Source organism: Salvelinus alpinus, chromosome 36 (genome assembly GCF_045679555.1).
Source record: "Salvelinus alpinus chromosome 36, SLU_Salpinus.1, whole genome shotgun sequence".
NCBI classification, from domain to species: domain Eukaryota; kingdom Metazoa; phylum Chordata; class Actinopteri; order Salmoniformes; family Salmonidae; genus Salvelinus; species Salvelinus alpinus.
The window spans coordinates 11269487-11294249 of NC_092121.1; the positions used below are offsets into that span (position 1 = coordinate 11269487).

General features: G+C 46.0%; 1 protein-coding gene across 8 annotated transcripts in view; it reads right to left on the minus strand.

The window, feature by feature from the left end:
* The window catches only part of LOC139565528 (dedicator of cytokinesis protein 7-like), a 40889-nt gene that overhangs the window by 3103 nt on the left and 13023 nt on the right, over positions 1-24763 (minus strand). The window contains exons 9-42 of one of the 8 annotated variants that reach the window (XM_071385943.1): positions 23428-23508; positions 22973-23129; positions 21668-21798; positions 20594-20687; positions 20243-20405; positions 15284-15401; positions 14195-14265; positions 13949-14087; positions 13626-13727; positions 13433-13519; positions 13062-13293; positions 12643-12807; positions 12244-12419; positions 10544-10645; positions 9850-9936; positions 9197-9292; positions 8804-8944; positions 8453-8566; positions 7879-8049; positions 7579-7718; positions 7301-7470; positions 6677-6825; positions 6087-6269; positions 5819-5945; positions 5638-5719; positions 5241-5472; positions 4990-5142; positions 4355-4614; positions 3743-3935; positions 3511-3654; positions 3135-3281; positions 739-864; positions 491-580; positions 131-367 (exon numbers count right to left, since the gene is read on the minus strand). In XM_071385943.1, the coding sequence (XP_071242044.1) occupies positions 131-367; positions 491-580; positions 739-864; positions 3135-3281; positions 3511-3654; positions 3743-3935; positions 4355-4614; positions 4990-5142; positions 5241-5472; positions 5638-5719; positions 5819-5945; positions 6087-6269; positions 6677-6825; positions 7301-7470; positions 7579-7718; positions 7879-8049; positions 8453-8566; positions 8804-8944; positions 9197-9292; positions 9850-9936; positions 10544-10645; positions 12244-12419; positions 12643-12807; positions 13062-13293; positions 13433-13519; positions 13626-13727; positions 13949-14087; positions 14195-14265; positions 15284-15401; positions 20243-20405; positions 20594-20687; positions 21668-21798; positions 22973-23129; positions 23428-23508 (4860 nt within the window). Of the gene's footprint in view, positions 1-130; positions 368-490; positions 581-738; positions 865-3134; positions 3282-3510; positions 3655-3742; positions 3936-4354; positions 4615-4989; positions 5143-5240; positions 5473-5637; positions 5946-6086; positions 6270-6676; positions 6826-7300; positions 7471-7578; positions 7719-7878; positions 8050-8452; positions 8567-8803; positions 8945-9196; positions 9293-9849; positions 9937-10543; positions 10646-12243; positions 12420-12642; positions 12808-13061; positions 13294-13432; positions 13520-13625; positions 13728-13948; positions 14088-14194; positions 14266-15283; positions 15402-20242; positions 20406-20593; positions 20688-21667; positions 21799-22972; positions 23130-23421; positions 23509-24763 lie in introns of all 8 variants that reach the window. The other 7 variants (XM_071385941.1, XM_071385948.1, XM_071385949.1 and 4 more) reach the window with 7 other exon arrangements.

Here is a 24763-nt window from a genome sequence, read left to right on the forward strand (position 1 = left end):
ATTAAGCTAGTGTTATGTACTGTAAAGCTCTATGAGGACCTGGAAAAACACTGCTAAATATAAATCATTTCACTGTTCACAGTGCTCACCATGTTTCACACTACAGTCATACATGTACACAGTGACCCACCTCCTCTTTGTGGATGACGTTGACGCGTGTCTTGATGTAGGGGAAAGCGTGGGACGTGGTGAGGATGGACTTGCGTTTGTACTGCTCGTGCAGGTCCCCGTGGGCGCGCCCGTCCAGGGTGAAGGGGGTGCAGTACATGAAAGTGCGCAGGTTGTAGTTCTTGTCGAAGTAGGTGATCCTCTCCTTCAGCTCGTACGTGTCGAAGAAGGGCTCCACGTAGGTGATCTGGAGGTAGGCCTGAGAGCCACGCAGATATACAACAAATAGATCAGTACTACGGGGTCATTCCTCAAGTCCCCATGTAAAAACCGCAACACAAACCTTCAGTCGTTTCTCTTTCTGAGACTTTGGGCCTTTTACCTTATTGGGGTCCAGCTTGTTCTTGTCCACATGGTTGGAGTCCTTGATTATCTCCACCACATCATCTCCAAACCGCTCAGCATAGAACTCCTGAACAAGATGTAGAGAGACATTCAAAAGACTGGTATCAGCTTATAACACACAACTCTGCAATGGTCCAGTGAGTTACAGAAAGGATCACTGATGTCTTCGGGTGTTATATAAATGATAATTTTCTTATCCTCCTCGTCATTCTCCTCAGACCGTACCTCTAGTCTGTAGGAGATCTCAGCCAGCTTGGTGATAGAGGGCTCCTTGTACACAAACTCCTGCTCATCCAGGTCCCCAAAGCGACAGCCGTAGAAGCCCACCCGGAAGTAGGTCCCAAACATCCTCTACACACTATAGAGAGGGGAATGGAAGACCGAGAGGGGGGGGAGGGGGAAGAATAGGAAAACAGAACACAGAGATTACTTTCAGAGTCACTTAGTCTAAACTGCCCTAAATTGACATGTTAATTTGGTCTAAGTTGTCCTAAATTTACATGTTAATTTGGTCTAAGCTGCCCTAAATTGACATGTTAATTTGGTCTAAGTTGTCCTAAATTGACATGTTAATTTGTTCTAAGTTGTCCTAAATTGACATGTTAATTTGTTCTAAGTTGTCCTAAATTGACATGTTAATTTGGTCTAAGCTGTCCTAAATTGACATGTTAATTTGTTCTAAGTTGTCCAAAATTGACATGTTAATTTGTTCTAAGTTGTCCTAAATTGACATGTTAATTTGGTCTAAATTGTCCTAAAACGACATGTTACAACCAGGGCTCCATATGCGACAACATATTTTGCTGTGTGACTTGGAGTTTAAATTTAGGAGTGCCTTCGTAAAGTATTCAGACACCTTGACTTTTTCCACATTTTGTTACATTACAGCCTTATTCTAAAATTGATTACATTGTTTCCCCCCCCTCAAATCTACATACAATACCCCATAATGACAAAGCAAAAAAAAAGTTTTAAAAATTGTTGCTAAATTATATAAAATAAAATAAAACGAAATATGACATTTACATAAGCATTCAGACCCTTTACTCAGTACTTTGTTGAAGCACCTTTGGCAGCGATTACAGCCTTGAGATTTCTTGGGTATGACGGAACAAAATAGGCACAGCTGTATTAGGGGAGTTTCTCCCATTCTTCTCTGCAGATCCTCCCAAGCTCTGTCAGTTTGGATGGGGAGCGTTGCTGCACAGCTATTTTCAGGTCTGTCCAGAGATGTTCGATTGGGTTCAAGTCCGGGCTCTGGCTGGGCCACTCAAGGACATTCAGAGACTTGTCCCGAAGCCACTCCTGCGTTGTCTTGGCTGTGTGCTTAGGGTCGTTGTCCTGTTGGAAGGTGAACCTTCACCCCATTCTGAGGTCCTGAGCGCTCTGGAGCAGGTTTTCATCAAGGAGCTCTCTGTACTTTGCTCTGTTCATCTTTGCCTCGATCATGACTAGTCCCCCAGTCCCTGCAGCTGAAAAACATCCCCACGGCATGATGCTGCCACCACCATGATTCACCGTAGGGATGGTGCCAGGTTTCCTCCAAACGTGATGCTTGGCATTCAGGCCAAAGAGTTCAATCTTGGTTTTATCAGACCAGAGAATATTGTTTCTCATGGTCTGAGAGTCTTCAGGTGCCTTTCTGCAAACTCCAAGCGGGCTGTTGTGTGGCTTTTACTGAGGAGTGGCTTCCATCTGGTCACTCTACAATAAAGTGTCATGTTGCAGAGATGGTTGTCCTTCTGGAAGGTTCTCCCATCTCTACAAAGGAACTCTGGAGCTCTGTTAGAGTGACCATCGGGTTCTCGGTCACCTCTCTGACCAAGGCCCTTCTCCCCCGATTGCTCAGTTTGGCTGGGTGGCCAGCTATAGGAAGACTTGGTGGTTCCAAACTTCTTCCATTTAAGAATGATGGAGCCACTGTGTTCTTTTGGACCTTCAATGTTGCAGAACCTTTTTGGTACCCTTCCCCGGGAACATCAGTGCTACCAATAACATTTTTTAATTTAGAGCCCTAGTTAAAACATTGAAACCATATGCTACCACAGCAACCAGTAAATACACCCCAGAGAGTTGGAGCCAGTCAATCTTGTGCAACTGTTTTACACAACTATGTATTGGTTAAGTGTGTGAAAGTGTGAATGCAATGCAATACCGTGGTTTGAATAAGTGTTGGGGAGTTTTATTACATTTCACTTACCAGTTAGGAAACATCATCCAGAAAGGACAGGAAAGGCAGGGAAACCACAGGAAAGAGAAATCAAATATTATTGTTTAAATGCATTTATAAACTGGGTGATTTGAGCCCTGAATGCTGATTGGCTGACAGCTGTGGTATATCAGACCGTATACCATGGGTATGACAAAACATGTATTTTTACTGCTTCAATTACGTTGGTAACCAGATTATAATAGCAATAAGGCACCTCGGAGTTTGTGGTATATGGCCAATATACCACGGTTAAGGGCTGTATCCAGGCACTCCGATTTGCGTCGCGCCTAAGAACAGCCCTTAGCCGTGGTATATTAACCATATACCACACCCCCACGTGCCTTATTGCTTAAATAAACTCAATATCCGTTAAGTTACACAAACAAACAGCATATTTAATTTACTTTACCTCCCATCCAGAACTCTGGTTGTAGATTTTGTTAAAGGCGTCCTGCAACTTTCCATGGACAATAGCCAGCTTCTTGAAGTCTCTGTTGGCCTCGTGGACCGGGAGTAGGATCTTATACACCTCGTTGATGGCCTCGTACATGGAAGCCTGCAGGGGAGATACAGTATGAAACAGTGAGAAGTCTACCTACAGCGCACTACAATTCATATATACTTTTTCAAAAACCTGGCTTTCTCTATGTGAACATACAGCTCTGACTATTTACTAGGTGGTAAGGCAAACGGATGCTGTGTAGGGCGTCCACTCAAAGAGAGATTCAAAAGCTATTCATCACGTATTTAAGGAAATCTCAATGCAAAGAAGATCTGAGTAATACCATGTGGAAGGAGGTTGCAGCTTGCTCCAGCAGCCCCACCAGCCCCAACTCGCTGAAGTACTTCCCCGCACAGATACCCTCCTCCTCCGGGGACAAGATGTCATCAGACACCGCTGACTCCTCCAGAACATTAGACGAGATGTGCTACAGCAGGTAAGGGACAGAGCAGTCAGGAAACGACTAAGGTTTTGAGGTATACTATAATGGACAGGAAAACACACACACTCCTGACCTGGAAGGTGACACAGCCAATGGGCAGGTAGCGGCAGTCCTCCAGCATGTTGAGGTACTCTGCCACCAGGGCGGCGCTGTGCACCAGGCAGTGGGCTGCCTCCGCGTGGTTCCCTCTCTCCGAGTGCTTCCCCGCCATGTTCTGCAGCCACGTCAGACGCAGGTCAGGGGAGTTTTGATAGCCCTTAGCAATCCTGAGGGTGGGGTGGGGTGGGGAGACAGAAAATCAGGTCGGTACATAGCTAATGTAATCCAAGCCGGGGCGGCAGGTAGCCTAGTGGTTAGAGCGTTGGGCCAGTAACCCGAAAGGTTGCTGGATCGAATCCCCGAGCTGACAAGGTAAACATCTATCATCCTGCCCCTGAGCAAGGCAGTTAACCCACTGTTCCCCACACGCTGAAGACGTGGATGTCAATTAAGGCAGCCCCCCGCACCTCTCTGATTCAGAGGGGTTGGGTTAAATGCAGAAGACACATTTCAGTTGAAGGCATTCAGTTGTACTGACCTGGTATCCCCTCTTACCCTTTGGATTTCTCTTTACTCCGTTTGTGGATGTGAATGTGTTTGAGAGAAAGTGGTTGTGTCGATGAGACAGCTGTTGTGTGTGTAATACCTGTACATGAGATCAATGAGCATCTCAGGGTCCTGCTGGTGCTCCTTCATCTTGACTGTGTCAGTCAGAATCATGTGCAGATTGAAGACCAGATCCTGGACCTGTTCTGGGAACGGGGAGTCCCGTAGCTCCAGGTCCTCCTCTGCGTAGGTCAGGATGGTTTTTAGGGAACGTCGGAGGTGCTCCTCGTTGAAGTTCTGAGATGTCCCCACCAGGGAGGACAGGGACATGGTGACCTGCATCTTCACCCGGGCAAAGTTCTACACCAGAGAGAGGATGAGTCAATACTCAAGACTACAGAAGGGATGTGACCAATACAGAATTCCACAACATGTCAGTTGATGGTGTTGAGACTGAACTGGAACCATCTTTACTTCTATTCTTATTGTTGTTGCATTGTTGACAGGTGAACCTGCAAGTAAGCATTTCATTATAATATATACACCACGTATATCCTGCGCATAGGACAAATATACTGGATTTGATTTGTATTATTGTGGGAAGATCTTAGACTGGAAATCCAAACTGAATTCACGCTTCCTTTCACTATTGTTTCACGTCATAACAGTTAAACGGAGTGTGAATGCAGTTTGTCTTTCCAGGCTATGACAAGCTTCTGTATGAGTGAGACTCACGTTGCCGATCTCAAAGTTCTGCCTCATCAGCAGGTAGAGGGAGGCGGAGGCTTGACTCCGGACAGAGCCCACACTGCTGCTGCAGTGGCGGAGCAGACGCAGACACAGGTCAGCACACAGCTCTGTGTCCTCCTCAAACAGCATCTCTGGGAACTACACACACGGGACACACAACACTTAATCCACACACACGAAGACATGTAACTTTGTGTGTGTAACTAACATACGGGCGTGCACACACCCACACACACCTTGAAGACCAGTCCCCTCTGTGTAGTGAAGCAGTGCTGCAGGAAGAGGGCACTCTGACTCCCTGCCATGCTGTGGAGGAGGACTCTCAACACTCCGCCCAAAACACTCTCCTTCAGCTCCGACGCCAGCACCGTCTTCACTATGATCTCCAGCGTGTCCAGGACGACCAGAGAGGCTTCAGTGGCCAGGTTTCCATCCACCACGGACTCCTGCTCCGTCTCCGCCTTGGTTCTGCAACGAAACAGGGTTTACAATCACTCAAGACACACACAAATCCGTACAAACGTCACTATACAACGTGCCTACACAAATACTGAACACAGACCGTTGATGACAAGTTCTATCAAGTCATTGGTCTACCTTCGGCATTCATCTGTGCATATGGCGGGGACCTACTTGTCGACTCTGTCTGTGTTCTGTCTCCAGTGAGTGACGTTCTTCCTCCATCTGACATTCTCATTGCCATATGGACTCCGCTCTGAACCAAAACAAAACATACGGACACTTGTAACAACCACAAAGGAACATTGCATGTAGAAAATCTCAAACACTACGATGGCCCATCCGGTGCTGGTACCTCTGCAGCGACGGACCATCTCCTGTCGGGCTCCGATGGTTCCCAGTATGGCCTCCTCTAGACGAGCCTTCATGTCCTGAGACTTCTTAAACGTCAGGCTGTTGATACGCTCCAGAGCCTTCTTCCCCTGGGACAACCAATCAGAGATGGAACGGTCAGAACAGCTATAATAGGATGTATTCAGGTCGGAGAGTCCAACAGGGGTAACAGGTGAAGGACGAGAGGTACAGCGGTCTGATCAGTGAGGGGGGACAGAAGTGGTGCCTACCTTGTACTCGAAGCAGGACACGGAGAGGTGCAGCAGGTCTAGCAGCCTGTTGATCTGCAGCACAGAGAGGTCTGACACCCAGCTCTCCAGCAGAGCAGCGTCTGCGTTCTTCAGAACCCACAGGAAAGACACCAGCAGAGTCCTACTGCACTCTGCCGACAGAGAGCTGCACTGACGACCAGCCTGGGAGAAAGATGAACGCCTACATTAGGGCTAGGAGTTTTTCCTGATGTCACTTTGAAACTATGTCACTTTGCAAACTATGTCACTTTGCAAACTATGTGGATGGGAAAGAGTGTCAGAGGAGCTCATGAGCAGTGAGCCATCTACAGGTAGTGAGGGGTAGTTCAGTATGGCGGCTGTCATTAGAAGGCATGCTGTACCCCCTCTGGTGTTGTCGATTTGCCCCATGCTGGTACTGTACCTTAGTGTGGAAGTGTACTACAAAGGATCTCAATAACAGAGGGAGGGGGAAAATGAGTTCAATCGTTACCAGGGTTACTGGAGTTACAAAAAATGCCTGAGATATGAAAGCCTGAGGCAGTAAGCTCCACACAGCAGAGGGGGGCTGATGGTGTCTCATTACTCACCACCGTGGGCATGGTGAAGTTGGGGGCTTTGGCATGCGGCAGCGGGGAGCCAGCGATCGCCATGGCGACAGACTGACTGATGGTTCCGTTGTCTGGTTCCCCGTCCTCTTGCATAGCGGGGGCGTGGCGGCCCCGGGCGGGAGAAGTGTCTGACAAACACAGGAACAAAACATACTGCTGATTCTATCAACCTAAGCGAGAATAACTAACTAGCATGCAATCTCCCACCTCCAATCAGGGTTTAAACAACGCCACATGGGCAGAGAAGAGGAAGATGATACTGGTTAACCTACAGCAGGGGTAGGCAACTAGATTAGGCCGCGGGACGATTTTTGTCGGAGCGGATGGTTGGGGGGCCATAACATAATTATAATAATTTATACACTGCAAATTGACCACAACTAAGCCCAAAAACAGATTGTATTTGAGAATAACAATAATTTCAAACCTTGATTACATTGAGACATCGTTTTCTTATTTGTGGGAATACTTGGGAACAGACTTCCTAAATTAATTCCTGGTGATTGGACAGTGTTTTATTACAACCTCCAAAAAACCTGCTGGACGTTTTTGGCACGCGGTCAGCCTGTTGCCGACCCCTGACCTACAGAGTGTCCTTCTCACCTGTGAAGTCATGGAGCTGGGGCAGGGTGTCCATGACGATGGGGATGAGGGGCAGGTAGAGCTGGGCGATGTGGGTTCGCATCTGGGGGTCCGTGTAGCGAGGGTCCGCATCATGACTGCACATCAGAGAGTGGACTGCACTGATGGCCTTCTTATGCAGGAAAAACACCCTGGCGGAGACTGAATGAGTCAGTACGTGCCGTGTGTGTCTAGTTGTGTGTGTGAGCTTGTGTGTGTGTGTGTGTGTGTGTGTGTGTGTGTGTGTGAAGCCTCCTCACCCCTCCGCATCAGGCTCCAGGATGAGGGATAGTTCAGTCAGCAGCAGGCCAGACAGGAAGTGTTGCTGTCTGAAGGGGACGGAGAGCTCAAACATACTGGCCACACCCTGGTCCTGGTGCATACTGGAGAACGCTGAACCCTGAGAGAGGGAGGGAGATGGATGGATGGTGAGAGGAGGGAGAGGAAGGACTTTCTAGCAAGAGTATTACTACAGATGTCTGCAGATGACAAAGTTGGCCCATGGTCAAGATCACTGTGTTGCCTAGTAATGAATGGAGCCTCCAGTCCAGTGGAGTTACCTGGGAGGTGGTGGAGGAGGTGGAGGGGGAGGGCGAGGCGGGGGGGCTGAGGGTGGAGCAGGGTAGGTTGAGGGTGACATAGTGTTCATGGCTGCACACGATGCGGGTGAAGTCCATTCTCAGAGCAGTCAGAGAGCTGGGGTTCTGGGCTGTGTGGAACTTGTTGGCGATCTGACACACACGCACACACACACACACACACACACACACACACACACACACACACACACACACACACACACACACACACACACACACACACACACACACACACACACACAGTTCAGGTATGTGTAAGACAACGTATTCAGGGACTGGTTGCAGTAAAAGCAAATGATGTCATGTGTGTTTGTCATTTGTGATGACTCGGTTGATGACTGACAGTGGGTGTAAATACTGCCTTGTATTGTGGCAGAATAGTGACACTGTCTGTATGCATGTTCGTACGTGCCTGTTTGTAGTAGAACCCGAAACTCACTATCTGAGAGTGGGTGAGTGGGTGTCTGTGTTTATCATTGGAGCAGATGACAGGACCTGTGTGTGTGTGTATGTGTGTGTGTGTGTGTGTGTGTACCTGTTTGTAGTAGGAGCGGATGAGGTTGAAGACAAAGCCACGGTCCATGAGAGACAGCAGGTCATTCAGGAAGAAGGCCAGACTGTTGTTTAACCTCTCCACAAGCTCCACATCCTGAGAGAGAGACAGGGAAGGAGGGCGAGAAAAGGAGGGAGAAAAAGGGAGGGAGCGAGAGAGAGGGAGGGAGAGGTATAGAGGGAGAGAGAGAGGAGGGAGAGAAAGTCCGTGATTAGAGAATATGGGAAGGGTTAAGAGGACAGAAGGTATACTTTGTATTCCCTAAAAAAGGGAAACGTGACTCCTATGTTCTGCAATTCCGTTCTAATGGCCCTTGGGTTGTGGCCACTGTACCTTGTGGTATCGCCCTGCTACATCAGCACTGATAGCCCCCACTAGAGCAGCGATGTCATCCACAAAGCGGTCTGGGAAGCGCTGGCGTCTGGGAAGGTCTATCCGGGAGGACAGGAACAGGTGGTGGGACATACTCTTCGTCTGGGAGAGGAGGAGAGAGAGGGAGGAAAAGAGGGATCACGGATTGTATCTAATTCTTCAAATGAACACTGGCTATGTAAAACATCATATTCCTTCACGCTTTTCTCTGAATGACAAATTTGACCAACTGTTTCTTGATTTACGGAAATCCATAAACGGCCTGTGTGATGAGGACGAGTGAGTAAGATCAAGATCTCATGAACGATGCCATACAGACACAACCTTCATTATCCTCGTCATTCAGATGCGTACCATGAGTTGGAAGAAGAACCAGGCCTGTTGCAGTGCTGCCTCCCTCACTGTGCTGGTGCTCACCACCCACTGTAGTGCCAGCTCCTCATGGAGCAGCTACACCAGGAAGTAAACAGGGTCAGAGAGAAACACCCAGGCAGAGTGCAGTACACCACGGTTAGCAACACAGAGGCTAACGCAGGAAAAGCTAGCTGAAATACGCAGGTAAAAATGTGAACGTGTGAAAATACTGAGCTAACACTAGCACCATACAATCTCTCATAAAAAGGTAGGGCTGTCTGCTAACAAACACAGTGAAAAAAGCTACTACTGCGCTAACAACAGGATTATTGTCGAACACTAACATGTGATAAATCCTGTCGGTAGCATTAGAGGAACATGAGACTCTAGACAGGTCTTATAATGTAGGCTTATTCTGGGAGATCCCAGATAACACACTTTACTCATACCTGGCTTTGATGACTGTGTCAACATTCAAAAGGTGATGCATTAAACAACTACTTATCTCGCTCTCACACACACAGAGACACACACACTTACAATATGAACTGATAAGCACCTGTGTGTGTGTTACACATACTGACAAACACAGAATGGATGAGGATGGACAAGGGTGTTAATATAGTGTTTTAGACAGTGTATGACAACGGTACCTTCTTGGCAATCTGTCTTGTTGGAGCTGAACAGAAGGTGGCGCTGTCCACAAAGGCAGACATGCGATTGCAGCCACGATCACTTGCCTGACAGAGTAGTGGAGCGATGGAAACACAGTGACGAAGACAAAGAGCAGGAGTGAGCAAGGTGGAAAAAGATGAATGAAAAATGTAAGAAATGTGATGGATGGCTAGAGGACTTCCTGGACTCAATTGACTAGCTTGGATAGAACTGACGTTAGCGCCAGTGGCGTTCAGATGTTCCATGCGGTTGATAGGATGAAATGTGATCCTAGTGGAAAGCATAATTGTGAATAACAAGTCGAGCTAAGCCAAGGAGGGGAAAAGGAACAGACCAATGACAGACAGACAGCTGACAAAACGGACCGTAGACAAACAGCGCAGCGCAGCAGCCACATAGGAGTGGAGGAGGGAAGGGCAGCGAGGAGGGTGGTGTTGGGTATGGGGTGAACATGGGGTTTGTTCTAGAGGCCAAAACGTTACAGAATGTTCACATAGAAATGTATCGGGTAGAACAGACTCATTGGCTCGTGTAGAATAGGGAACCATGTCCGCTCTAGTCATTATATTTCTCTCTGCAACGTTCTGAACAATTCTGGTTACTGAATGAACCGGCACCCATGGTGGAGAGGTAGGTAGGTAGTTGAAGGTAGGGAAGGAGGGTTGTTGGCACCTGCTTGAGCTCACAGGTGAAGTTGGGGTTCCGGCGTAGCACAGCTCTGGAGCCCCCGGGGGCATAAGCAGAGTTTACCCAGGAGTGGGAGCGGTCTATCCCCTGAACATCATATCACATCAGCCACCACACCGACACACAGGCAGCCACAGGCCATGGGGGGAGAGAGGGAGCGAAGGAAGGAAGGTTAGGGAGGGTGGGAGGGGTGGAGACAAGGGTCAAATTAGAGGGAGGAGAAGGAAGCAAGAGAGGGAGAGAGAGAGGAGGGGGGAGGGGAATAGCAAGGGATAGAACACAGAGGGACAGACAGACATAGGCACACCACAAGATTGCATAATTGGCAACAGCGGTGGAATCAACCAACATTTGGCACAAACAGACAGGAATCACAGGCATGCACATCAAGATACGACACCGGAGCGTCACTATGGGAGGACGAGGGGAGTCTGATTGTATGTTTATTCACAGGAAACACGTCGGACGGACATTCAGCGTACATTTAAACAGCCAGAATGCCATTTAACCCCAATTTGAGTAAGTGTCTATGTTTAGACTGGAAGAGGCAGCAGCGCTATCATAAGCACACAGATAACATATTCAGGAGTTCGTCACATAGTGCCTTTACTTCCCCAACTAGAGAAGAAACGGAACAGGTTGTATTTACAGTGCCTAGACCGGACAGAACAGGCTGTATTTACAGTACCTAGACAGGACAGAACAGGTTGTATTTACAGTACCTAGACAGGACAGGTTGTATTTACAGTACCTAGACAGGACAGGTTGTATTTACAGTACCTAGACAGGACAGGTTGTATTTACAGTACCTAGACAGGACAGGTTGTATTTACAGTACCTAGACAGGACAGAACAGGCTGTATTTACAGTACCTAGACAGGACAGAATAGGTTGTATGTACAGTGCCTAGACAGGACAGAACAGGTTGTATTTACAGTACCTAGACAGGACAGAACAGGTTGTATTTACAGTACCTAGACAGGACAGGTTGTATTTACAGTACCTAGACAGGACAGGTTGTATTTACAGTACCTAGACAGGACAGGTTGTATTTACAGTACCTAGACAGGACAGAACAGGCTGTATTTACAGTACCTAGACAGGACAGAACAGGTTGTATGTACAGTGCCTAGACAGGACAGAACAGGTTGTATTTACAGTACCTAGACAGGACAGGTTGTATTTACAGTACCTAGACAGGACAGGTTGTATTTACAGTACCTAGACAGGACAGGTTGTATTTACAGTACCTAGACAGGACAGGTTGTATTTACAGTACCTAGACAGGACAGAACAGGTAGTATTTACAGTACCTAGACAGGACAGAACAGGTTGTATTTACAGTACCTAGACAGGACAGAACAGGTTGTATTTACAGTACCTAGACAGGACAGAACAGGCTGTATTTACAGTACCTAGACAGGACAGAACAGGCTGTATTTACAGTACCTAGACAGGACAGGTTCTATTTACAGTACCTAGACAGGACAGAGGACAGAACATGTATTTACAGTACAGAACAGGTTGTATTTACAGTACCTAGACAGGACAGAGGACAGAACAGGTTGTATTTACAGTGTCTAGACAGGAAAGAGGCAATGTCTAAGATAGCTGTATTACCGGAGAGGAGCCAATGAGAGAACTCAATTCAATACCATTTGATTTGTATTGGAGGTAGAACTGACCTTGCTGCCGATGATCCTCTGCACCTCCTCGTCAGGTGACGTGGGGGTGCTGGCCAGGTCAGGGTTGGAGTTACTGATGCTCTTGGAGCGGGCCAGGTGCAGGGTGCTGGGGCGGGCCGTTGCCCTGGACAACGTGGCGTACTGGATGGGCAGCTCGTAGGCCGGGGTGGCACCCCCTGGTCAGGGAGAAGAGGAGGGCACTGATACCAAAATACACACTTATGCTCATTTTAGTAGTTGAGTGAGAATTCTCCAATCACAAGGTGAAATGAATCACACACAAGCACATCAGAGACATGGATAGATTAAAATACTCTTCCTTGAAAGCATTGGGACTACATCATTACAGCTGGTGTGGAGATATAGTGAATCTTCAGTGTATGCTGTTCCATTCCTCACCAGTAGGGGGCATGGCAGGCTCGGCAGTGGGCAGGTGGAAGCAGTAGTGGATGTAGGAGGCCAGCAGGTTGTTCCTGCCATGCTGGTCCTGGTTCCCCTCCAGGTTCTTATGGATCTGGTTGACCAGCAGGGACATGGCCTCGAACGCTGCACGGCCCAGGTTCACTGAGAGATGGGAATGGGGAAAAAGAGGCAGAGATCACACATGGGTTTGCACTTTTGGGACTGTTCCATTTATTCCATTGTACAAGGCAAGCTCAATCGAGCGTAGACGTAAATTATTTTTTAAATGTATCCTAGATCTGGGAGAAATATTTGACCAGGAGTGTTTCTGTGGGAGAGTGGGGATCTTGAAAGGGCGATGAGGGATGAGTCAATCTAAGATGGCCGTCCTCTGTAAAGTCGGCCAAGCCACTCACCGATCTGTCCTGCGATGACGGGCGGGTGGACGATGAGCAGGATGAGTTTGGAGAGCAGCTGGTGGAGGAAGCGGACGCAGGTGTCGAGTAGCGCCCCCCGCAGGCCGGTCATGCTGGCCTTCAGCTCACCCTCCACGTTGGCCTCACTGATGATACAGTCCTTCAGACGGAACGGGAACGAGTACTCCTCCAGGACGTAACACAGGGTGAAGAACTTATCCAGGTGGGGGTCCTAAGAAACAAAGTCACATTGGGGGGGGGGGGGTAATTCATTTAATTTACAATCCCATTGCCGAGAGTATTAGAGTAAGTGAGAGAGAGAGAGAAGTGTGGAGAGAGAGAGAGCGAACGAGAGAAGGAAAGAGAGTTACCTGAGTGTGAACTGAGGAGGCAGCTGTCACCTCCACATTGAACACCTGCTTGTGATTATCCACCCACTTCATGCCTGGAAGCTGCACCTGCAATACACACACATTACCTACATCAAAACTCAGCCACACACAGACTAAGCATACAAACTCGTGAGTTCATGAGAACTAAGCATGCATGTGCTCGCACACTTACGTCAGGGGTGAGGACGGAGTAGCTGGGTGGTGGTTTCTCCACAGAGACCGGCAGACTGAAGGAACCGGCCCGTAGGCGGCCATGTTGCATCAGAGGAATCCACTGTGGACACAGACAATGTAATGCACATTATTACATCACACATAAATAAAAGACACAGCACAGCCAATCACTGATGACACTTCTAGTGTTTCAAAGGCCTAAATATTAGTAGCTTGTAACTGAGGTATGTAATGGGTAGGGAGGCACCCTAACTTGGGTCCATAGTTTCCCCTGGTCAGGTAAGTGGAAAAAACCTCTGGGTCCTAGTGAAGCGTACTCACGGTGTATCCCACGGGGGTCTCCAGGGGCGTGTTCTGTTTGGGCTGACAGCTGATGTGGTAGAAGGTGAACAGGAGGTGGTGGTTGTCTGTCAGGTTGGCTGGAATCTTCATCTTCACCTCCTCATAGAACTCTGGAGACCTGAGGACAGAGAGAGAGAGAGATAGGTGAGAGAGGGAAGGGGAGGAGGAAATAGACAGAATGAGAGGAGTGTAACAGGAAAGGTGTGGAAGGGAACGGGCTCTTACTTGTCATGGTAGATGACGGGTGAATAAGCCTCTGTAAAGAACTCAGCACAGCTGGATTTCCCAAAGATCACCTATTATGATGAGAGGAGACCGTTTTTATTGGATCTATGCCCTTACACAAAACACCCTCCCGCACCAACTTTGTCCTCAGAGCATTCTTGATACACAAGGGAAAATGTTGAGTGTGAAAAACCCAGCAGCGTTGCAATTCTTGACACACTCAAACCGGTGCCTGGCACCTACTACTATACTCTATTCAAAGGCACTTAAGTATTTTGTCTTGCCCATTAACCCTGTGTGTGAATGGCACACATACACAATCCATGTCTCAACTGTCTCAAGGCTGAAAAATCCTTCTTTAACCCGTCTCCTCCCCTTCATCTACACTGTGGATTTCACAATTGACATCAATAAGGGATCAAAGCTTTCACCTGGTCAGTCTGTCATGGCCTAATGTTTTGTAACTCTGTATGTCCATAAAGGAATTTACCAGAATCCTTCTCAGAACTGCTACATAAATAACATGCCATACTAAATGAAATGTAAGGTTCCTTAGCATTACAGTTGGAAGTCTTCCAAATTAGGTCATTTATAATTGCTGGTTTCTAAACATCATTAATTGGATTTGACAGTTTTTCACATTTTATGGACTGGGAATATGTCCAATAGTTGTTTAGATGTCTCCACAGGGCTTCTTCAATGGATTAGGATATTGTTGCCAGGGTCCCAGATTAGATTAGCGTGTGTCCTAAAGGCGCCAATCGGATTAAGAATCCACTGCACTGAACAACACCACAGCTTTTAGACAGGAAGTTAATTCTGCAGTAAAACCCTCCTTCAGTTTGTTATAACCATCAAAAAGGTTGGCTGTTTCCAAAAAACAGGAACTAGGGTTACCTACCCCCAACTCAGTTAAACACACTAGACATTCTTGTAGAGTGACCTACTCTTGTGGGGCACATCATATTTCACAGCATCAGGCTTTTCTTTGTGAGGGGGACGCCATTGTCCTGAGAGCACTGTGTTACAAATCTGTAGAGGTTTCCTGTTTTGTGATTGGCCTGCTTCACCAGTCCACCAATCACTCACCGGCATGGCCAGACTGGGATCCTCTCCTGCCATGAACTGCACCTTGACAGCAATGTTCCTGACTGAGCCCTGCCGACTGCTGAAGTTCAGGCTCTGGGGGTAGATATACAGCAGGTTCCTGGAAGTGGAGAGGAGGAGGACAAGATGAGGGAGAAGAAAGAAATGTCAGTGAATTTGAATTCCCTAATACAACCTGGAAGGCATAGAGGGGTCATTACACTCTAGTTTCAGCTCAGCTAGCCTACACGCTGCGGCTGCCTGCCAACATATCCTACTAACTAACGCACGCACCACAGGGAACATGCATGGTCAAATCAATTCTATCTGGCATGTGACTACAAAAACAGAATATCTAGCCTAAATTAGAGGGTAGTATTAGGACATTGCTGCAGATTTATAACAAATCAAAAGATAAATCTTAACAATTAGGCCTATAAAGTGAGAAGGATTGGGAGAGAGAAACCATGTGTTTCGAGGAAGCATGTGAGTGACCTTCAACTCCTGTCCAAGTCAAACATGTGAAAGAACTTGAGAGCATACCAGTATATTCCAATCCAAAATGTTATTTACTTAGCAAGAACATTGTTAATCTATCTAGTATCCACACACTCACAAACAACACAGAGCAGTGTGACATTATATTGTCATGGTCTGATGGTCAGCCCAATATAATACTGTGCCTGGTTGCATAAAACATCTTAAGTGTTTCTCTTAAGGATTTACCTTCAGGAATAATGTCCCCTTACCTAAGATAATTGTTGAATGGCGCTGCATAGAGCCCCTCAAACGTTTCCCATAGGTGAGGGCATACTTAAGGGTACTTAATGGGTTTTTAGGACCGTTTGAAGGCATGTATGGCAGAAAAAGTATCTGGTTACCATGGAGACGACCTGATTACTGACTGAAGGTCTTGTCAAAGAGCATTTATTTTGGGAGATTGCAAAATAAAACATATACATTCAAAACAAATTGATTCAGAAGATAATAAAACAAGTTTATTTTAGTTACCTTTTTCTCAACTTGTTTCTATTCATTTCTAAAACGTCAAGCTAACTTACAGAGTAGGTAGCTAACTAGCCAGCTGGCTTTGTAGCCATTGATTATGCACCTTCCATTGTTTAGCTAAGTAGCTAGCTAGCTGGTTGATGTTTTCCTTTTGCAACCAGGGCAGAGGAAAACATTCACCTTCACAAATTCTGTTTACATTGAGATCCATACTGAATATAGCACTTAAGGGACCTCATGGGCACCATTAACCTTTTCACTTAATTTAAGAGAGAAATTCACCTTAAAATGTTTTGTAAATCTGACTTAAAGTTAAACTTGAGATGTTTTATGCAACCAGGACCTGGTCCATATCTACCAGGACAAACAGAGACTCAGTTGATGTTAATGTAGGTCATGTGTATTTGACACCTGGAGGCCTGACAGAGTTACTCCAGAGGTTGGGATGAATGCCAAGGTCAGCCTGACTAAGGCCACAGAGCTGATCTCTGATTGGACCACGACTGAGCTAATGTTTCACAGTAATTTTGAACATCCAATATAAAATAGTCGTATCATTACTGATATCCGATGTGAGATGAAAAAGATACTACAGACCTGAGGCACTTAGACATACAGCTGAGAAAAGGTACCTTTTTAACGACAACTGAGGAGTAACAACACCCTTAACAAAGCTTTAAGACAAACAGGCATAGGAAGGGGCACAGGGCGATTCTCACGAGATTTCGAGTCGATAGTCTCTCTGAAGAGACAAAGAAATAATCTCTCCATATAGCCTCTGTCCTCAGATCAGGATGAGGGCCACACTACTCTGCCTGCTGTGTATGGCCATGTGTTTAACAGGGATCCCAGCCAGCCCCGTCCGGAAGGCCCAGAAGAACAACCAGGCTGCCCCCATTGATGACATGAACGTGCTGATGTACGGCGTGCTGCAGTTCAGCGAGACCCTCCACCACGTCTACGAAAGCACCGATTCCAAATTTGCGCGGATTGAGAGGTCGCTGAGGAGACATGAGGAAAGGCTGGAGAGGCTGGGCCAGGAGGCAGGCCAGGCCGCAGAGAAGGAAAGACAGATGAGACAGGTGCTAGGAGAGATACAGGTGAGGAAACATACTCGTCCTGCTCTGACAAAGGTCTACTGTGAACGGAAACTTGCCAATTAAATTACTGAAATGTGCATAGATCTAAGTGTGCAGAGGCTTTTTATTCAGTAGAATTTGGATCTTGCACCTTAGCTACTCTGTCAGGTGTACATTAGATTTATCTGTTTACCGGAGAAAACACACCCAGTCAGACACCTCAAACTAACTCTGAAAGTGTCATCAATTGGTAGAGGGTTAAGCATCTAAAATGATGATCAATTTGTGAAATTCACTCCAGAGCGACAGGGCAGACAGAGATAACCCTGCTTTGCCAACAATCTGAAATCCCAGTCAGTCAGATAAGCTCTATTCCTCTGGGCTCCAACAGGGAGAGAGAACAGCTGAAAAGACACCATTGGCTATTTGGCTGAATGGGCCAATAACTGCCATGAACCGGAGCACTCAATTATCTGGCTAGCTATTCAACATAAACACAGAGCCATGTACATGTTCGTTTTGTTTACTCAATATAGATCCTAATGTTCTGAGAACAGAGAATGGCATTGCCCAGCCAGTGTATGTTGAGGCCAAGGCAGTTTGAGCAGCTGGTCTGAGATCAGTGGGAGGGAGAGGATTTAAAGCCAGATGCTCTTTTCCAAGGGCCAGATGGCTGGGCTGCAGTCAGAGGCTGAGGAGGCCGAGGGCAAGGTGGCCCGGGTGGAGCAGGAGGAGGGGGAGCTTAGGACCAAGGTGATCAACCTGGAGACATACCTTCAGAACTACCCCCCCAACAGCATACAGGAATTAAAGGTAAGGTACACTTCTCAATCACACACAGATTACGCCAAACAATCCAATGACAACACACTCAATCTGTTCTATTCCATTCATAAATTCATATGTGCGTGTGTGTTTTCAGGATAGGGCGTTAAAACACTCCAGTGTTCTGGAGGGCCTGCTAACATGGACACAGTTCCAAAAACAGAGCATTGAGAGTCAGAACCAACAGTTGACAAAGCTACAGAAACTGGTGTGTATAATAGCTGAACATAGTTTGGAAAATGCTAAATAGAATCTGCCCATGATTGATGTAGTGATGGACGCCGTGTTTGACTAAGTTTGCTTTGTTTATATTTCAGAGTGAAGCCAGGAGATAGCCAGTCCTTTGTCACATCACCCGATGGCTCCACTGAATCTTAACACCAGCTACTGTAGCTAATACACTCCATGACTTTACCCTGGTGCATAAATACCCTGCCTACTCATTCTACCATAATTCACACAGAACAAACATTCCCACCCAATAAAATGAATTACAAAAACATTATATATTTATACCACTGTATTATATTTCTGAATACATTTAATTGTGTTTAACACAAGCCCTTTTTTATTGTACATGTTCTTTATTTTAATTTTAATTCATTCTTACTGCTGTCATATTGTATATTTTGTGTGCAAATAAAAATCTGCAAATATAATTTCTGATCTGTGGTGTTTATGCAGCACATGACATGTAAAATCTATGTATGATCTATGACAGTGTTTGAGAGTCTACGTTGTGTGAGGTGTAAAGACTGACCTAATGGTGGTGTGAGGGGGGTAGACTGACCTGTAGGTGGTGTGAGGGGTGTAGACTGACCTGTAGGTGATATAAGCAGTGTAGACTGACCTGTAGGTGGTGTGAGGTGTGTAGACTGACCTGTAGGTGGTGTGCGGTGTGTAGACTGACCTGTAGGTGATATAAGCAGTGTAGACTGACCTGTAGGTGGTGTGAGGGGTGTAGACTGACCTGTAGGTGGTGTGAGGGGTGTAGACTGACCTGTAGGTGGTGTGAGGAGTGTAGACTGGCCTGTAGGTGGTGTGAGGAGTGTAGACTGGCCTGTAGGTGGTGTGAGGCGTGTAGACTGACCTGTAGGTGGTGTGAGGGGGGTAGACTGACCTGTAGGTGGTGTGAGGGGTGTAGACTGACCTGTAGGTGGTGTGAGGCGTGTAGACTGACCTGTAGGTGGTGTGAGGGGTGTAGACTGACCTGTAGGTGATATAAGCAGTGTAGACTGACCTGTAGGTGGTGTGAGGGGTGTAGACTGACCTGTAGGTGGTGTGAGGGGTGTAGACTGACCTGTAGGTGGTGTGAGGGGTGTAGACTGACCTGTAGGTGGTGTGAGGAGTGTAGACTGGCCTGTAGGTGGTGTGAGGAGTGTAGACTGGCCTGTAGGTGGTGTGAGGCGTGTAGACTGACCTGTAGGTGGTGTGAGGGGGGTAGACTGACCTGTAGGTGGTGTGAGAGGTGTAGACTGACCTGTAGGTGGTGTGAGGCGTGTAGACTGACCTGTAGGTGGTGTGAGGGGTGTAGACTGGCCTGTAGGTGGTGTGAGGGGTGTAGACTGACCTGTAGGTGGTGTGAAGCATATAGACTGGCCTGTAGGTGGTGTGAGGGGTGTAGACTGACCTGTAGGTGGTGTGAGGCATGTAGACAGGCCTGTAGGTGGTGTGAGGGGTGTAGACTGACCTGTAGGTGGTGTGAGGCATGTAGACTGGCCTGTAGGTGGTGTGAGGGGTGTAGATTGACCTGTAGGTGGTGTGAGGCATGTAGACTGGCCTGTAGGTGGTGTGAGGGGTGTAGACTGACCTGTAGGTGGTGTGAGGCATGTAGACTGGCCTGTAGGTGGTGTGAGAGGTGTAGACTGACCTGTAGGTGGTGTGAGGGGTGTAGACTGACCTGTAGGTGGTGTGAGGGGTGTAGACTGACCTGTAGGTGGTGTGAGGGGTGTAGACTGACCTGTAGGTGGTGTGAGGCATGTAGACTGGCCTGTAGGTGGTGTGAGGGGTGTAGACTGACCTGTAGGTGGTGTGAGGGGTGTAGACTGACCTGTAGGTGGTGTGAGGGGTGTAGACGTAGCGGGCAGGGAACTCCAGCACCTCCTTGGTGGGGCGCACCCTCGGGTCAGGGTAGGGCTTGACATGAAGCAGCTCAGGAGACAGGCAGTAGTGAGGAGAGTCTGGGGCAGGAGAGATGTCTATCTTCAACTGGGCTATGGACAGAAGGAGCAGGAAGAGAGAAAAACAAGGTTACACTAGTAAACATAAAATATATTCTCTATTCAGCCTGTAGAATTTGTGCAGGTGATTACATATAAACATTTGTATGCGTGTGCTGCGCATGTCAGTCAGAAACTTGTAGAGGTCTTCATCAATCAGCCTGTCCCCCTCCTATAGGTACCTGTGACAGGTCTCAGTCTGCGTAGGACAGAGGATGGTCTGCGCATGTCTGCCAGAAACTTGTAGAGGTCTTCATCACTCAGCCGGTCCCCCTCCTACAGATACATAGAGATCATAGTATATCGGCACACACACATTTGAGATAGGTTACAGTGACTATAACAAGTATTCATAGCCCATGGATTTCTTCACATTTTATTGTTATAAAGTGGGATTTAAAATAGAGAAAATACTCTGCAATGTCAAAGTAGAAGATAAAATCGTATACAAATATAAATTATGAAAAATATATCTTGATTAAATCAGTATTCACCCTGAGTCAACACATGTCAGAAACACCTTTGGCAGCAATTACAGCTGTGTGTCTTTTTGAGTAAGTCTCTAAGAGCTTTGCACATCTTGGTTGTGAAATATTTGGCCATTATTCTTTTCCAATTTCTTCAAGCTAATTGCTAGACAGCACTTTTTTTTTCACATTACATTTCACAAACATTACATTTTCGAGGAGATTTAAAGGGAGAGTACAAGATTTTGGCAAGCAAGCCATTAAACTCTGTTTTAAAATCACAATTGGCCTCATGGTGAAAACCCTGAGTGGTTTCCTTCCTCTCCAGCAACTCAGTTAGGAAGGATGCCTGTATCTTTGAAGTGACAGTGTTTTGATACACCATCCAAAGTGTAATTAACAACTGAATATCCCTCTTTGTGGTTGAATCTGTGCTTGAAATTCACTACGTGACTAAGGGACCTTACAGATAATAGTATGTGTGGGGTACAGAGATGAGGTTGTCAATCAGAAATCATGTTAAACACTATTATTGCACACAGAGTGAGTCCATGCCACTTATTATATGATTTGTTAAGCACATTTTTACTCCTGAAATTATTTAATCTTGCCATAATAAAGGGGGTGAATACTTAGATAACCAAGTCATTTTATTTATTTGTCAACATTTATAACATTTCAATCCCAATTTGTAATGCAACAAAATGTTTTTAAAAATCCTGGTGGGATGAATACTTATCATAGGCACTGTACACCTGGGTAGCACAAACACACAACATTCTGACTGACCTGTTTGAAGAAGTTGGTGACTGTGAGAGTGGCTGGACGGAAGGTGGCAAAGTTACACATGTCCTCTCCTACACTCATCCGCTCAAACCCTTTCTTCTTTCTCTCGTTCCATGTTCCATGGCCTTTCCGCTCTGACCAAAAGACAAGTCATCCGTTTAGAGATTAAATAACAATTATTACATACTTATTATGAAATTATGACACTTTTGTTTTTTCACTATTCAACAAGAAAGTTGTCTGAGGGTGACTGATGTAAGGAATTCCAACATGTATTTCGATGTGTATATTAAGAGAGAATCTGTCAGTCCCTCCAAGATTCTGTGATCGCATAGTTCGATACAAAATCAACCAATCAGCGCATATTATGCGAGAGCTCGCAATTTTGACCAATTCCCGCACTTTTAGCGCATAAAAGGGTCCAATCAAAAGCCGTTTCTTAAATTGTTATCAATTGCTGCACTGTTACCGTGGAAAATGGCCCAATCCAACCACACGTCAACAAAGTTTTCCCCCCCCTGGCCTGTCAGCGTATTCACGTGCAAAGATGATGGGTGATTGTTGATGGCTGACAGGCAGTACAATGAACAGAATTCAATCTCATTTGCCAACAAAAATAACAGCTAACGACCGTGCGAAACAATTCCCGAATGTTTTTGGAAACTAGAGAAAGTCAACAATCAACCGTCACTTCGAATCAGCAAAGCATATGAGAATGTCAGAACAGTTCCCACAGCAGCGGCAGATCACCATGACTGAAGTGGTAGCAGGGAAGACTGTGGCAAGCGCTGAACAAATCAAAGTGAGTGGCGTTTTACTCCGCTAACCTTGGCTTTAGTAGGGTGGTCGGCACTCTGCTCTCCACAGTCTGTCTATGGAGAGCGCTGCTCAAAGCACTGAGTGCAATTTGTCAGCATTGCCGTTTTAAACTCTCTGTAAAACTTAATACGGATTACGAAAGCACCATCTTTCTGGGTTAATTTTTTTGGGAAAATGTTTGTTCAGGAAAATAAACAGAATTGAGCACTTTAGATGTTTAACTGTTTTTGTATTATGTATTCTACTTAAAATCGTCCTAAAACTGAGCACATATGACTTATTGCGTTATATGAAATTAACGTGAAAAGAAAACGCCTCAAAATGTATCGCAGAATTTCAGAAAAGCTGCCGCAAAATCAAGCATGTTTGTCCGCAGAAATCCCAAAAGAATGTTGCGAAATCCTGGAGGGACTGATCTGTGTATGTGCTTGACATCCTAACTGTGATTAAACCAGGGGGCATTTGGTAGAGGTCAGAGGTCATAACTACCAGAGTCAGAGTCAGGGTCAGAGCGCTCCAGCCCCCCCACACTGCTGACGATGTTGACCAGGTGGATGGCTGTCCAGGCAAAGGGCATCCTGTACCTCCCCAGCCTGCTACACGACGTCTCCGCCTGCAGACGCAGCTTCTCCAGCTTCTCCTTGTGCTAAACAGAGAGAGACAGACTGACTGGTGGGGACTGTAAACCCGGATGTGATCTTGCTCTATCAAAGGCCTTGAGAAAAGGCCTTTGCTATGTGATACTGTAATATTTATATAATGTTTCAGAGTTTGTTGGACATTGAGCTTCAGAATAGGGAATTGCAAATATTGCAGTTGTCTGACTAGACAGAATTGAGAAATGCTGATGGCTAACCTGCTGGACAGAGTCCCATGTGCATGACCCCATGCACGCATGCAAAGAAAAGACCAATAGAAGATAGATACTATGAACTTACTGTTACCTTTGATGAGTCCGACTCTTTCATGACCATGTAGGGTTCACAGGATTCCCCTATGTCTCCCTGCTGAAGGACTTTCTCCAGCTGAAACACACACACACACACAAGACACGTGTGTAACGGTGAACATCGCTGACCTGACCATTATTTGCAAATGGTGCACACATCGTGCATGCACACACATTTCTAACGCAATATATGAAATGCAAATATTGGATGCATCCTCAGAATAACTAATGTCACATTCACTAGTTAAAGACAAATAGGTCGTTGCACTTCACTGTCACCTATGTGGCAAAGCTTACAGAACTTTATCTAAAGTAAATAAGTGATATAATGCAGCCATGATAAGGTATTGCAAAGTCACTTGGCATGAATCATTCTGGTGGCTGAAGGATATTCCACTGATTTGTCTGGGATGGTCTGCTCAAATACAGTTTACACAGCAAATTGGCCAGTGTTACCTTGTATTGACTTTTCTGTGTTACATAAGAACCCCAGTGTTGGTGTTAATACCCACAGTGTTGGTGTTAATACCCAGTGTTCTACTGCAGGTAGATTTTTGGAATTGTTTGTTTCAATTGATTGATTAATTAGTCTTATGCTACACTAATCGAATCTGTTAGTTGGATTTATTGCACCCGTTATTGAAATGATTGTTCCGGTTTAGATGGTTTAGGTAGTCTCACATCTTAGTCCTCCTGACCATGGCAGTCATTCTGAATGCAGGTTGTGGGTGAAAACATTTCAAAATGTCTCCACTCTAGCTGGATCCCAATGGAAATTACACCACTTTGCAAGACAGCATAATTTGACTTGCAAATAAAACGCAAAGAATACAAAGGAAAGTTTTACATCTTCCTAAGTCTGAGGGTGGTTTTAACCTTCCAGACATGGAATTGTATCAACTCACCACACAAGTCTTCTACTTGCGACATACATGCACTAAAGAGGAACAATGGGTACATATTGAAGATGCGCATGCTCATCCCCTGAATCTTTCATGTGTCTATTTTCAAAGGATAAAGCTGAGAACATTAAAGCAGCAATACGTAGATTTTTGGGCAACCCAACCTAATTCACATAGAAAAGTGTGTTGTAGATCTGTCATTCTCATTGAAAGCAACACTAAGAAGTGGTAGATCTGTTCTATGTGCGCTATTTCTATGCTCCCCGTTCTTAAGTTTTGTTTTTGCGTATTTTACTTTCAGTTTTGTACAACAGCTTCAAACAGCTGAAAATACAATATTTTTGGTTATAGAAAATATATTTCACAGCGTTTTAGATGGTACAATGATTCTCTACACTATACTTGCTTGTTTTGCCACAAATTGAAATT